This window comes from Acinonyx jubatus, chromosome E1 (assembly GCF_027475565.1).
Source record: "Acinonyx jubatus isolate Ajub_Pintada_27869175 chromosome E1, VMU_Ajub_asm_v1.0, whole genome shotgun sequence".
Taxonomy (NCBI): domain Eukaryota; kingdom Metazoa; phylum Chordata; class Mammalia; order Carnivora; family Felidae; genus Acinonyx; species Acinonyx jubatus.
In genome coordinates this window covers 43,586,022-43,601,769 of record NC_069397.1, presented here as the reverse complement: position 1 = coordinate 43,601,769, position 15,748 = coordinate 43,586,022, and the positions used below count along the sequence as shown (strand labels likewise).

At 38.1% G+C, this 15,748-nt stretch overlaps 1 protein-coding gene across 5 annotated transcripts in view; it reads left to right on the top strand.

The window, feature by feature from the left end:
• KANSL1 (KAT8 regulatory NSL complex subunit 1) overlaps nt 1-15,748 on the top strand; it is a 178,210-nt gene that overhangs the window by 35,510 nt on the left and 126,952 nt on the right. For all 5 annotated transcript variants that reach the window (XM_027052018.2, XM_053211714.1, XM_053211713.1 and 2 more), the window contains one exon: nt 9,436-10,807. In XM_027052018.2, coding sequence (XP_026907819.1) covers nt 9,519-10,807 — 1,289 coding nt within the window. In that variant the 5' untranslated portion in view covers nt 9,436-9,518. The remainder of the gene's footprint in view (nt 1-9,435; nt 10,808-15,748) is intronic.

Below are 15,748 nucleotides of genomic sequence, written 5' to 3'. Positions count from 1 at the left end.
ATGTCCTCCTTTTCTGGAAGCCTTCCTTGATCTTTGTAGGCAAAACAGTGCTTTATCATCTGGGCTTACCTGTGCATGTACTTTCTATCCTCTTATCTTTGGCATTAATGAAACTACTCCAGTAGTCTTTCTGTTGTTTGTATCTGGCATTAGTATATATTTAAATGAGGTATTTATGATAGATGGTAAATCAGTAGTTGAGATCAGGATTCACTCACATGGGGCATGTTGAGGGGCCGGAATTGGTTTTGGATTTGGTATTGGGGGAGGGAGTGGATTTGCATGTGGGACGCTTGCAGTAACTGTATGAGTGATGCTGGACCCTAGTTATTCTTTAGGTATCAATGTAGATGTTGTCTCCTGTGGGAAGCCTTTTATGACCTTACTGACTCCGTTTGTGTGAGGGTCCCTTAAGGTCCCCTGGGATTCTCTGGTCACATAGTAGTGTCTGTCTTAAGTGGCCCTTATCAACCTTGTAGGCACTTAGTGCAATAATTTGAATGTTGTAGGCATTTTTGTAAAATGTTTATTAGAGAGATTCAGTATTCCCTCTCTGGCTTTCTTCTAAAGACTAAACAAAATTCGAAGTCTAGTGTCCAGCAGTTAAGGTCCTTCCAGTATATATATGTAAAATAATTACATATATATTTTTTTTAATGTTTATTTCTGAGAGAGAGACAGAGTGCGAGCAGGCAAGGGGCAGAGAGAGAGGGAGACACAGAATCCGAAGCAGGCTCCAGGCCCCGAGCTGTCAGCACAGAGCCTGATGCAGGGCTTGAACCCATGAACTGCCTGGCCTGAGCTGAAGTCAGCTACTTAACCGACTGAGCCACCCAGGTGCCCCAAGCCCCTTCCAGTTTAAACCTAGCCTTAAACTACTTAGTATAGTAGTTAAAAGCATGGGGTTTAGAACTGGAGATTTGAATTGGAATCCTGCCTCTGCCGCTTGGTAGTTGTGTGATCTTGGACACATTACTTAACTTTTGGAGCTTCAAACTTCATCTATAAAATGCGAGTAAGAGTACCTTATAACGTTGTGAGGATTAAATGAGAACATATGTATAAGGCAGTACAATGACATGGTAAAAGGTCAGTTAAGGTTTGTGAACAGCAGTCGTAGTAATAATCTGTCCTCCAGTCAGAGAACTGTTTCCCTTAGTAGTTACAAACCGTATTCAGTTATGAGAAGCCCTGTTGGCATGGGCACATGTTAGGGACTGGGGTGGTGTACTGTCCACAATAGTGGGTTTTATCATAAAAATTTTGCCTCCTATTCTCTATTGTATTCTATAACAAAACATTTGTTTCCATGTAAAAGAAGTACTTTGCAGTGTGTCCTGTTCTGTAGCTTTCAATACCTCATTACAGATCACTACTTGCTACATTCTTCCTCTTCTTGAGAAGGTGTACATGTACCTCTTGGTTCATCCAGCAAGTTCTGTAGATCATCTCTCAGATCCTTTCCCATTATTTTGATTGTGTTGGTTTCTTGATTAGAATTTCCTCATCTTTCTCTGCATAGCAAAATCTTATTTATACTTGAAGGCCTACCTAGCCAAGTCTTTTGAATGCTCTAGCCCAGTCAGTAAGTGCTTACAAGTGCTTACTATGTTCCAATTTTTAGATCAAGTTAGTGAGCATGCAGAAGGATGTTAAGGAACTTTGTCACCGTGGAAATAGAATTTGTAAATTGACAATTGGGGAATATTCAGATAATTTGAATTGCGTGATGGTGACTTTAAATGAGTTTTACAATTTAAGCAGGAAGAAAGTGATGGCAATCTAAACAGCCTGCAGAAGTTTTTGTGGAAATGCCATGTATTGAAGGATTAATTAAATTTTGAGCCTAAAGGTTAGAAGGGTCTCCCAGGTAGAAGCACCGGCATAGGCAAAGATTATGGCTTTGGGAATCTGGGGGAGTTCTAGGTCTACCCAACCTGATGCATTTGCTGTGATATTGTGTTAAGTTTCATCTTGGAGAATTTGGACTCCTGAGAAAGGTACAAGGAGCTATTCCAGAGTAGAGAAGTGATGTGATAAAACGGTATGGACCAGATTGAAGGACCAAGGCTGTCAGGAAGCTGTCAGGCTAATTTAGGTGTGAGTTAATAAGGCCCCAGGCTGGGTTGGGGTTGATAATGTTAGGAATGGAGAATATATGAAACCTGAATAGCGTCATTAGAAATAAATGGAAAGATTTTATCATGAAGGAGATAAGATCCTTTACGTTTTTCTTTTTCTGTTATTTATTTGGCCCTTCTGCAGACTTTAGCCCCTTCCAGTTTCTGGATTTAAGCTTGAAGGAAATTTTGCTGTTCCTGCTATGGTGAACACCTTAGTTGAGGTCCGTGTTGCACCCTGTCTGGATTATTGCAGTAGCTTCATCGATGGTTTTTGGCTTTTTACTTTCTTTTAATCCATCCTATCCAGCTGGTCTCTAAAGCACAGTTCTGATGTTACTCCCTATTTGAAAAATCTTTAATGACATTCTGCTGCCTTTAAGTCTGAGTAAGGGCTGGTTATTCAAGGTTGTCCATTAATGATCTGGCTTCAGACTGCCTTTCCACTTTTTTCTATACTGTTTCCTCTGTTAAAATATACTTTATATTTCAAGCAAACTGATCATTTCTTTTAACCTCCAGGATGTCCTGTGTTTTCCCACAGCCTTGCCTTTTCCCATGCCGTTTCCTTTCACTAGAATGCCACATTTACCATTCTCTTGCCTTCGCCTTTTACATGATGACATTTTAGCTAATTTTCAAGTTTCAGTTGAAATTTTGACAACTTCACAGACACTTCCCTAACCATTTTTCCTCCTCCTATTTCTCACCTTTGTGCAGAGTAATGAGGTAATGGTGGGGAAGAGGTTAGTAGAAGCCACATTATGGGCATACTTTTCTTCCCCATCTGATTTGTGCTTCTGTTTCCAGTGAAAGTGTGGTTTGCTGGCCAGTCAAATGACCAAAGCCCTCCCCTTGGGTTTCTGCATTTTTGCAGGGTGGATGCTGCTGGGTTGTTCTTGTATACCTGGAGTCCTGTCTTGGGAACTTACGAGGAATAAAGGCAAGGTTTTCATTTGTAGGTGTAGAGGTCTGACTTGAAATAGTTGAAGTACCGGGATAGGTTTTGCTTTCTGGGAAGAATACATCTACATGTAGATAGTCTGTATCTAGGCAATGGTTTTCTAATGAGAGGTGTGATTTTTTACCCCCTAGGGGACATTTGACAGCTCTGGAGGCATTTTTAGGTGTCATAATTGGTAGAAGGGTGCTACTGGCATCTAGTAGGTGGAGCCAGGGATGCTACTAAATGTCCTACAACACACAGGAGAGTCCCCTTTCCCCACTCATACGATTTGGCACAAGATATTCATAGTGCTGGGCTTGGGAAACTGCCTGAGGGGTATACTTTTTGCTTTCCCAGTGTACTTGTGTTACGTGGAAGTTTTCCCTTGAACCTATGTTGCAATTTAGACTTAAGAGTCATAAGCATAGGAAGAGACCCTGAAAGTCACATGTTTGAATTTTATCCCAACTTGTATCCCTCAGAACAATGTTCTGCAAGATACTAATAGGTATAATAGGGGGAAAAAGTGTTTGGTTTGGTAAAGGCAGGCATTTGAGCATTCAGTCTGATGAAGTGCATTGTGAATTTCCATCAGGAACGTTTTTCCTAAGTGTGTTTGTCTGCTGAACCTATCTGACATCTTCCAGTCCCTAGAATGCTTCCTTGGAACTAGGAGAGAAACCATTAATATCTAGCTCAATCTTTTATAGCTCTTTGGGTTTTTTTTGTTGTTTTTGTTGTTGTTGTTGTTGTTTTTTTGGTGTCTTTAGGTTTACTGCAGAATCTTAATGTCAGTGACAGCAGGTACATTAACTCCATCTGTATTTATTTGTCAAATTGTGATTTATAGATGAACTAAAAATTGGGATACTTTAGGTTTCTTTATTAAGAATGTGCAGTACAACTTTATTATCTATTCCCACTAGTAAATTGGAAGTTGTAATCCCAGCCCCAAACCTACTGCCCAGGTTATTATGAGAATTGATAAGTTAATTGTAGCTTTTAATACTTTGTATTCTTTGGAGAAAGGTTATTTATCATAAGCTGTTCTGTTCTTGTAAAATTGCTTAAGTTTGACAATCTTTCTCTGCTATAAATTATTGAAGAGTGAAGCTTTTGGGATTCAAGTGGGATGGGAATCATTGCTTTTAATCAACATTTTGCTCAGTATGTTAAATTTAAGAACGCTGCCATGACATTTTGCCTTACTCAGATTCTTTGGCTCTTTAAGAAGTTGCATTATTTTCTTTTTGCTTCTTTTCCTTTTATTATACAAGTAATACATGTTTATGCTGGAGACATTATATACACTAGAAAACAAAAGACAAAAGAATCTTACCACCTACCCTTTTAAAACAAAAATGAGGCCATAGTATACGTTTTGGTTTTTTGTAATGCCTTTTTTTCATTTAACAGTGAAGCAAGCACTTTTTCAAGTCAGGAAATACTGTTTTACATTGGTTATTATTCATGGTTGCATAATATTCCATTGTATGGCTATTCCAGAATTTAAGTGAATTATTGGGCATTTGATTTGTTTTGTTTTTATTGTAAGCATCATCATGAAGTACTAAACGCAAATCTAAATAAAAAAAAGGAAATCTAAACTTATAGCAAAAATTAAAATTCTAAGCTTTGGTAGTTTGAGGCAGGTACAGCTAATATTGAGTGCTAACTAGATTTGCCAAGTCCATTTTTACATGCACGGGTCTTCAGGTACAGCAATGTTTTAGGAGATTACTTACTTTCTATTTTTCCTGTGCATTAAGAAGTCTTGCTGAAATTCCTTTTATGTTTGCTTTTTGTCTATAGGTTATAATAATAGTGCAAATAATGGGTGTTGTTGTCAGGCACTAGGCTAAGTAAGTAATGGAGAGTATTTTCTTTAATCATCAAGCAGTCTTGTGAGGTAGGCTCTGTCATTTGCAGATGGGGAAATTGAGGAACAGCATAGTTAAATAATTTAAATGAGGGTAGAGCCAGAATGTGAACCCAGACCTGTTCCCCTTACTTAACAAAGTGAGTGCCTTTGGGGGTAATATTGAATCTCAGCATACTTACAAAGTGAGTGCCTTTGGGGTAAGATTGAATCACAGTATAGTATTTCAAAGTTTATAAAAAGGGGGAGGGATGAAGACTTCAATCTTTTTTTTTTTTTTTTTTTAAACAGTATTGTTTGGCTATAGAAAGATAATTATTTAGGAGTTAGGAATGGAATTCCTTCTGAAGAGGTCGCTTTTTCCCCTTCTGTCCTTTTCCTCCTCCCTACTTATTTAGATGATTGTTTTAGTAACTGCTCTTTGCAGTGCATCCTGTGGGGATATTGAGACCAAGGAGAGCGGGTGTAAACAAAGTAAACTCTTGCCTTTGAGATGTACGTGATTAATGTCAAGTTCACAGATGTACTTCGAGGGTCAGAGAAATCTTGAAAGAGATGGGATTCGAGCCAGCAGATTTTTAAGTTGTGAACTTTAAGGAATTGTATAACTCTAAAATAACTTGGAATGTTTGCTGCTTAAGTACCTTCTGTGGTGTGATGTTAATTATGACCTTTTTTATGTGTGCTGGGTGAACCTGGGTTTTCCTAAGTTTTGTGTAAGCTATGTAACATCTGTGTCCTTGCCTGGATCCCCACGGGGAAGCTGTTTCCTGCCATGGTTGAGACTTAACTGCAGAGCTCTGGGTTAGTAGGCTACAACTCCTCACAACTACTCTTCTCACACGTTGTACCGATCATCTTATACTGATAATGTGCTTTCCTTCATTGCTAGTATCAACTGTGTATTGGTATGAATTCAAAAGAGGAGGAGATGGAATTGATGGGAAAGACCTGAGAGTGATTTTTGTTTATGGGAGAAAATTCTTTGCATGTTATAAAACTAACTCAGTGTATTTTGAACGAATAACTTAAACATTGGTTTGTTTACCAGTTGGTCTATAGCACAACTATTTATGCCATATTAGGAATTACTGCTAAATTTAAAATTTGAAATAGGAAAAGTAGACATAGAACAGTTTGTGTCACATAGAATGCCGTATGCCCGAAAGGTCCATAAGGCTCTGTAAGCCCTAGAAGATCTAGTTATCCATAGGATGTTCATTAAAATACAATCTTAGAACAAGAAACTTTTTGGCAAGTATAAGGAGCAGTAGATATATTTGGTCTTTAAGTGTATTGGTATTTCTCAGTCATTTACTTAAATATTTCAATATTTGTAATTTGAATTGTCATCCTGTAAAGAATCTTAGTGTATTCCTATAGGGCCTAATTTCCTATGTTGGTATTGATCTAGAGATAAAAATGTTTGACCAAATTGGAAGTTGCCCTTCTTTATTTTTTACTGGGGAGAAGGTTGCTTTAGTTCAGTGATCTACAAATTTTTTGGTCTCAAGACCCCTTTTCACTCTTAGAAAATGTTGAGAACCACAAAGAGCTTTCTTGCGTTATCAATAGTTGCTGTATTAGAAAGTTTGAGAAGTTTGAAAAATAATTATTTACCAATTCATTTAAAAATGAGAAACCCATTACATATTATGAAAAATAGCTTTTTACCAGAACAGAAGAATTTAGTGAATGGGATTGTTTGTTTTTGCAATTCTTCTAATATCCAGTTTAAGAGAAGACCGTTCTTGTATCTGCTTCTGCATACATTCATTCTATTGTGATAGGATGTTTTGGTTGAAGCAAATCTGAAGCAAATGAAGAAAATCCAGCCTCCCACAGATAGGTAGTTAGAAAATAGAGAAGTATTTTAATAGCTTTTTCAGGTAAGTGTGGGTATTCTTTGACGTTACACCCATACTCGACAAGTAGTTTCATAAAGGTTAGTTGCAATGTAGAACCTAAAACCACGTCTGTGAATTTTACATGTTCTGTTATGTTAAAGTCCATTTGTCTGTCTTGCATTTGCTTTTACGTGCATGGGTTTCTAACATACATTGGTCATTTGGTCATTCACTGAGTTACACAGATCTTCCTGATGTTGATACATTTCATTATGTGGTATTGAAAACTGAACATTCATTGATATCAGCAGTAATCTGTTTAATCAGAAACAAGCTTTTTAAGTATAGGGGAAGTGTTCAAGCTCATGGTGGTGGATATAAGTTTTCAAAATACTTATTTTTGCTTGAAAACTCAGATTTTATCATTGGCAGCAAACATCAGTGGTTTTTCTTGAAGTGACAGGTTCGCTTTGTTCATTTTTGAGAAAATACTAACTGCTCAAGTCTTAATAAACCATAGTTTGTCAGTTCTGCCAAGTAAAAATAGTGTTCTGTGAAAAAACCTTCTGGTTCAGCTTGCAACTTCGTTGTATTAGGTGCCTTTTCTCATAGTTCTTAAAGCAGCAGAAGTTGTTTTCTGCATATTTTTCCTTTTATCACACAGTATTTAAAAAAATACACTCAAGATTGGAGATTTAATCAGATTCATAATTTCATCAAAGATATTAAGTGGAATGGACTTTTTAAACTGTAAATGAATTGAGAACATAATGACCAATAATTCCTCTGCATTGATTTATGTGAAGGTACCAGCAGTTTTGCTCAGCCTTGTTTTTGTACCCTCTTTGCAAACTTCAATGCAGTGAAAAAAGGCAAATAATGTTTTAGTATTCATATGAAAATAGCTTTGATCTTGTGGCCCCTTGAAATGGTCTTGGAGCTCCTAAGTCTGTAGACCGTGCTTTAAGAATAGCTGGCTTAGCCCCTATGTTTGTGGTAGCATTATTTGCAATAGCCAAGATATGGAAGCAGCCTGAATGTCCATCAAGTGATGAGTGGATGAAGAAGATGTGGCATGTATATGCACAATGGAATATTATTCAGCCACAAAAAAAGAATGGAATCTTGTCATTTGCAACAACATGGATGGAGCTAGAGAGTATAAATGTTAAGTGAAGGAAGTCCGTCAGAGAAAGACAAATAGCATGCGATTTCACTTATCTGTGGAATTGAAGAAACAAGACAAACAGGCAAAGGGAAAAAGAAAAAGAGACAAATCAAGAAACACTCTTAACTGTAAAGAACAAACCGAGGTTACCAGAGGGGAGGTGGGTAAATAGTAAATGGGTGATGGGGATTAAGGAGTTAACCATCATAGTGAGCAGAGTGATGTATGGAATTGTTGAATCACTATATTGTACACCAGAAACTAACACTGTATGGAATTAAAACAACCCCCCCCCCCAAAAAAAACTTAAAAAAATAGTTGGCTTAGTTCTTTACATAAATTTCCTTTTGCTCTTAAACCAGTTAAGTCAAAGGGGATATAGAAGAAGCAGGTGACTGAGGTTTTTAGTTTGGGCTACTAAATGAAAGCAACACCATTACCGGAGATAATAAAACAGGGTGAGGAGTGTGTTGGAGGAAGAGAGTGAATTTTGAGTTTCTGGGAGCTTGAGGATCCTAGAGGTAGGAATGTTGATCAGTGAAGCTCAGCAAGCGGAGCATTAGGAGGCCGCACTCTACTAGTGGTTGTTGCTAAGGAAGCGAGTTGAGAGAGAAGGGCAGAAGGGACCTTGGTGTCAAGGACATCTGGAAAAGAGCATTTCGAGAAGAATGGGGTGGTTAGCACTGCCTAATGCTTCAGAGAAGTTACATAGATTGGGGACAGAGATTTGACCATTGGATTTGATAATGAGATCACTAGTGCCCTTTGCCAGAGCAGTAGGATTAGAAGCCAGATTATGAGAGAGAGAGTGCAGAGGCAGCTATTTATACTATTCTTTTAAGAAATTTTGGGGTAAAGAAAAAGAAACGAATTGGGCAATTAATTTGAGAGGTGGGCTGTACTGAGGACAGTGAAAGAAAAACTTGATGAAACAAACTGGTAATACAGATGCGATACAGTTAAGCCTTTAGCATGAACTATCTTTCAGAGAAGCGAGAAGCTGATAAGCACTGTATTCTCTGGCTAGAGAGATGTGCAGATCTATGACATTTTGCATAGCAACTTTTTGGGGAGTTCCTTACTAATTCTTCTCTGTTTAATTGCTAAGCATTTGATACATTTGCTTTAAATCCACCAATTTCAAGAAGTTGTAAAGTATTATTTTTTTTTAACGCAGATGATTTAACTTTAACAATCTGATTCTTTCAGAATGGAACTTCTGTTTTGGCTGCTTTCAATCTGTGGTAACAAGGAACAAAAAAAAAGAAGGGTGGAATTCTTTCTCTGTGCAGGAATTGTCCTGTCCCTGTCCTTCTTCTGCCCCTATCCCCATATTCGAGTATCCAGAATAGTCTGAGTGTTTTTCTTTCTGGAGGCAGAGTGAATTATAGCCTCAAGTGGTGTTTGTATTAAAAACGTGTGTTGTTTTCTAGTGTGCGTATATTTCTAACTTCCTTTTTTTCTTTCTCTTTTAGTCTGTTCTCTGGGGAGGCGGTAAGGGGCCGTGGAACTGGCCTCGGCACCGGGAGAGGCTGGACTTCCTGTCTCTCTGTGCTGAATGGCTGCGATGGCGCCCGCTCTCACTGACGCAGCAGCTGAAGCACACCATATCCGGTTCAAACTGGCTCCCCCATCCTCCACTTTGTCCCCTGGCAGTGCCGAAAATAACGGCAACGCCAACATCCTTATTGCTGCCAACGGAACCAAAAGAAAAGCCATTGCTGCAGAGGATCCCAGTTTAGACTTCCGAAATAATCCTACCAAGGAAGACTTGGGAAAGCTGCAACCATTGGTGGCATCTTATCTCTGCTCCGATGTAACATCTGTACCCTCAAAGGAGTCGTTGAAATTGCAAGGTGTCTTCAGCAAGCAGACAGTCCTTAAATCTCATCCTCTCTTATCTCAGTCCTATGAACTCCGAGCTGAGCTGTTGGGGAGACAGCCAGTTTTGGAGTTTTCCTTAGAAAATCTCAGAACCATGAATACGAGTGGTCAGACAGCTCTGCCACAAGCACCTGTAAATGGGTTGGCTAAGAAATTGACTAAAAGTTCAACACATTCTGATCATGACAATTCCAGTCCCCTCAATGGGGGAAAACGAGCTCTCACTTCATCTTCTTTTCAGGGGGGTGAAGTGGTGGCATCTGAATCTGGGGACTTGAAGGGGGGTATGACCAATTGCACTCTTCCACATAGAAGCCTTGATGTAGAACACACAACTATATTTAGCAATAATAGCACTGCAAACAAATCTTCTGTAAATTCCATGGAACAGCCGGCACTTCAAGGAAGCAGTAGGTTATCACCTGGCACAGACTCCGGTTCTAACTTGGGGGGTGTCAAGTTAGAGGATAAAAAGTCTCCCCTGTCTTCCATTCTTTTCAGTGCTTTAGATTCTGACACAAGGATAACAGCTTTACTGCGGAGGCAGGCCGATATTGAGAGCCGTGCCCGCAGGTTACAGAAGCGCTTACAGGTTGTGCAAGCCAAGCAGGTGGAGAGGCATATACAGCATCAGCTGGGTGGATTTTTAGAGAAGACTTGGAGCAAACTGCCAAACTTGGAATCCTTGAGGCCCCGGAGCCAGTTGATGCTGACTCGAAAGGCTGAAGCTGCATTGAGAAAAGCTGCCAGTGAGACCACCACTTCAGAAGGACTTAGCAATTTCCTGAAAAGCGATTCAATTTCAGAAGAATTGGAGAGATTTACAGCTAGTGGTATAGCTAACTTGAGGTGCAGTGAGCGAGCGTTTGATTCAGACGTCACCGACAGTAGTTCAGGAGGAGAGTCTGATATTGAAGAGGAAGAACTGACCAGAGCTGATCCTGAGCAACGCCATGTACCCCTGTGAGTAAAACCTGTGCATAATGTCATTCTTGAGAAGTGTTGGGACAAGGGAGAAAGAATTAGTGAATTCCCACCATGGGGAGAATAGGATTCTTTGTAGGTAGGTGCCTATGTTCCATTTGTCTTTTTTCTGATTTTAGGGAGGTGGATGCATATACCTGCTAGTGGAGAAACGAAAGATATTTCTGGCAGAGTGTTATGTTGCTGTAGATCTTGTTTATTAAGAAAAAAACTAGAAGACCTCCTATTTGTGAAACTACATACCTCTTTCAGAGTGACTGGTTAGATTTCTTTTGAAATTGTATGTAGGGTATTTTTGTAGGTTTCTATAACTTGACTTCAGATCCTGTTGTTTCTGGTTAAGTGGGGACAGAAATTCAGCTGATGTAGTTAACTAAGCTGGAATTTGGTTTTATTTTTTATTTTTTTTTTAACATAAACTCCACCCCCCCAGCATAGGGCTTGAACTCAGGACCCAGAGATCAGGAGTCACATGCTGTACTGACTGAACCAGCCAGGCACCCCGTAGTTGCTTTTAATTGAACTTTCAGCAGAGAATGTACCCAGTCTTCACTTTTAATACTTGAGATTTCCTTACCTGTTAAAGACTAATAATCAGAAAATGCTTCAGAGTATTTTATTTATGGGTTGCTTCCAAATACAATCTGCTTTCACAACTTGATTTACTTCCTAAAAGAGCCCATCTTGATCACATTTGGATTTTATTTTTCTCTCAGCTAAGTTTAAATACATTGACATATTTGGGATAGGTTCTTACTGGTTTTTTTTAAATCTCTTGTTTTGAGAAAAATTCTACACAGGCTTTGGGTGGCGCTCCAAATTGGCACGGTGAATCCAGAGGTACCTTACTCATGTCCTTCCGTCCTGCATTTGGCTCCTTCCAGATAAGCAAGGGGGTATAGCATATCTCCTTAAAGATAAATCAGCCTGCCTTATATCTACTTAAAATAAGTGTTAGACTTACGAGAGAGGGAAGCACGAGATGTTGGAAAAGAGGGGCAGGAGAGTTGACTCCTTCCATTTTCTCTTTGGGCCAGGGATGTTACTAAGGTTGGGATTACTAAAGTAGGCTGAAATAGATGGATATGTTGGAATAATTGGGTTTTCCTTGCCTGTGGTATAAAGGTGACCAAGATTTTCGCTGGAGACTGTTGAGATAGCCATGCTTTAAGCATAAGTAAATTTCCTTTTTTCTCGATTTTGTTTATATTATTCACATGGATAACTGTGCTGTATCTGAATATGCAATTTTGGTTTCTGTTACAGGGGGAAAAGTCTGGATTATTTTGCTGGAATTTCTTCTTTGTAGATCTAGTTCATTACCTTTTGTTAGCTTATTGTACTCAAGTGTCCACTTCTGTATTCAGATCTAAAGTAGATCTATTTCAGTGGCTTGCTACTGCTGTAGCATAGTTATCTTTCCTTAAATGGATTAGTAATTTAAATCAGCTTGCAGATATTTGTGGCATTATCCCACTGACTTTGTTGCATAAGCCACTGCTTTAAAAAATCTTGGTTAACGTTGAATATTTTATGTTTTAAAAGTAATTTCATGAAATAAATACTTTAGTTGAAGCATTTTAAGTTTCATGTACTTTGTGTATTTGAGGGGAAAAAAATCTAGAATCTGTAAGCTTATTGTTTTCAGGATACTTTGTATTGGAAACATTTTTAAGTTTTGGTAATGTTGTGGGAAACCGTTCAATTCAGTGAGATCAGAATACCTAAGAGAGAACTTTTCTTCCAGGGAATAATCTGATTTGAAAAGACTGTTTAGGCTTAGTCCATTCACCTACTAAATTCTGAGCATTCTTATCACGTAATGCTTTGTTGATTGGAAGGTTGTGAAGTGTAAGGATAGCTAAGGGATCATTTTAGGAAACTTTGGAATCATTTGAATCTTTTTCAAATTAAGTCAACTAAACAATGCTTTAAAAAGTTGAATTTCCATGTACCCGATCATATTAAAGTAAGGAAAATTGGAGCACTAAAAGTACTATGGAGTAAATAAACTTTTTGCTCTTTATGATATAATTGAATTTAAATTAAAACGACCAGTAAAGCATAAGTACTTTAAAGTTCTTGTTGAGCCAGGTCACCAGATTGACTCCTAAGGCTGCTATTTAGCCAGGTGTTGACCTTCTGAGTACTTTACAGCTTTTCAGCAATTGGCCACTGAGAATGGAGGCATTACTTTGATTAAAAAAGAAAAACGGGGATGGGGAAATAGTTGTTTGGACACGGAGAATCCTTTTGTACGAGTGTGTGATTTAATAGTTCTTCCCAGATCTCTTCACCACATTTATAATTTGTAATTCTTGAGTCCTACAGTAAGAAGTTAGTTAACTCTGCAGGAGATTGACCCATCTGGTGAATTTCAACTGTTTTTCCCCTTCTAGTAGCTTAATATTTCACTCCTTTGCTGAAATACTCCTGCCAGAGACAGCTAGATTTAGTCTAGGCAGCCATGATGAAAATATTTAGCACATGAGGTTGTTGAAATGAATTGTTTTTAAATGATGGTGCTTAAGTTGCAAGTGGATGGTTCTGTGAAAATGACCAGCCTTCACCAAGAATTTGTGTTTTTTCTTCTTTCCTACCTCCAAAAGGAAAAACAGTGATCCATTGTAAGTCATAGGCACATGCTAGCAGTAGTAGAAATGATTGATTTTTATGTTGAGTTTTTGGCAAATCGTATGTTTATCATTGTATTATACTTTATAGTTAGTAAACTATATTGCCAGATGAGGTATTTTAGAGAAGTTTTTTCCTCTTTATTGATTAACCTTTTGGTTAACTGATTTTATTTAGTTTAAAACTGGTATTCTACCTTTTTAAGTTCTTTTTGGAAAATCATCCTGAAATGTTTCCTATGTCTTCCTGTCTTGGTATATGTAACTACTTTGAAATTCTGCACTACACTGGGTTTGACCTTTATCGTTGTTTAGTAACATCACTGTGGAAGGCGGAGGAATTTAAATATTATCTTCTTGATGGAGGAACTAGCAAGGAAGGCACATGTTTCAGTAAACACCTTAATTTTTAATTCTTAACTTTAGAAGTAGAAATAAAAGCATCTAGTTATCTCCTGTGGATGTAATACAGTTATTGAGTGGGCATGTGTGTTTGTGTGCACATCTTTTCCACTTTAGTTTTTCTTTATGTTCCACCTTCTCTTTAAGAGTTTTGTTCTGCTGTTTTGTTATGAACTCCTGGACCAGTAAATTTTGCTAAATTTGGTTTTTATTTTCTTGGCCCTTGTACTTAGAAACTTCTATAGTAAATGCTTGCTGTTAGGAAAACACCTTTTTTTCCCCCCAGATATTCTCTTAAATGCTTTCTTAGGTCAGTAGTGTTCTGGGTACCTGGACATTAATTATGTAAACCTTTTTTTCCTAAAAAAAATATTTTTTTCTTTCTGAACTGTTACTATAGGCTTATCTTGAGGATCATTATAAAAATCCCATAAAACATTTAATTAGGACTACTGAAATATTTGTTGTTTTACATATATCGCATATATCTTTATATTACACAGTGCCTTCTTTATAAGAACCTCAGGGAGAAAGATAACACAACCAAGACTTAAGTGTATTTTTTCCTAAGCTTTTACGTCTGTTTCTGTTACTTGGATGCTATAATTTGTGTTGTTCGCTTGGTTTCTGTTTTCCTATTGGCTTTTCGAAGTTTAGAGCCAGGCTCGTAGGTCTTGTACCTTTTTCCAAGCCTCATTCTTGGCTTCATTTTGTTCTTCTTGTTCTTGTTTTATTTTCATGCTTTTATTTCTGGTTTAATTTACGCTAACCTATGTTTTATTTGATAGCCTCCTGAGGTCTGTTTCCGATCAAGCTTGGGTAAAAAATAAACTAGATGCTCAGTTTAGTGATATTAAAGAAGTTGTTTGAATTTTAGGTTATCTTGATTGCAGTGACTTTTCTTTATTTCTGGGGAATTTCATTCTCTTGGAATCGTTAACAAACCGTGAGATAATGACCTGAGCTGAAGTTGGAGGCTCAACTACTGAGCCACCAGGTGTCCCTAGCTTCGATTCTTTTAATGCCTGTGTGTGTGTGTGTGTGTGTTAAATAGTCCATTAAAGTGATTACTGAATTTGTTACTGTGTGGGATGCATATGTGGGAATAATTCCATTGTGTATAATGAATTACTAGTGTGTTTGTAGGTTTTGCTTTTTAGATACTCTAGCCAGGATGCTTTGTGTTGTAGTTTCCTATTTGAATTTATTAAGCACACACGAGTGATGTTGCTAACAGTGGTAGTCAACATAAATTGTCCTTATTTTCCTATTCTTTATGCTTTCACAGCATGATGGAGCGAGAGTAGTATTAGCCAGAACTAAGTCTTATCTAACCCTTCTCTGCTACAGACTAGCCATAGTGCTAATCATCTAGCTACTTTTATAATAAAAATGAAGGAATTGACTAGATAATTTCTGAGACTCAAACACTTTTGAATTCTGACCACTCCATCTTTAAATAACATGGGTGGATGGAGCTGTTCTCAGCACTGTTTGTTTCTGTTTTTGCATTTGGGGAAACTGAAGCAAAAGTCCCTCCCTATAAGTCACTGGTGTAACGTGAAACAAAACAACCTTCTTGATTTGTGACTTAGAGCTTTGATTCTTTGTTTTTAAATGTTTGAGAGAGAGTACAAGTGGGAGAAGGGCAGAGAGGAAGAGGGGAACAGAGGATCCTAAGTGGGCTCTGTCTGTGCTGACAGCAGTGAGCCTGATGCGGGGCTCAAACTCATGAACCGTGAAATAATGACCTGAGCTTCAACCCACTGAGCCACCCAGGTGCTCCTAGCTTTGATTCTTTTAATGCCTTAGTGTGTGTGTGTGTGTGTGTGTGTGTGTGTGTGTTTAAATAGCTTATTAAAGTGATTACTGAAATCGTTATTCT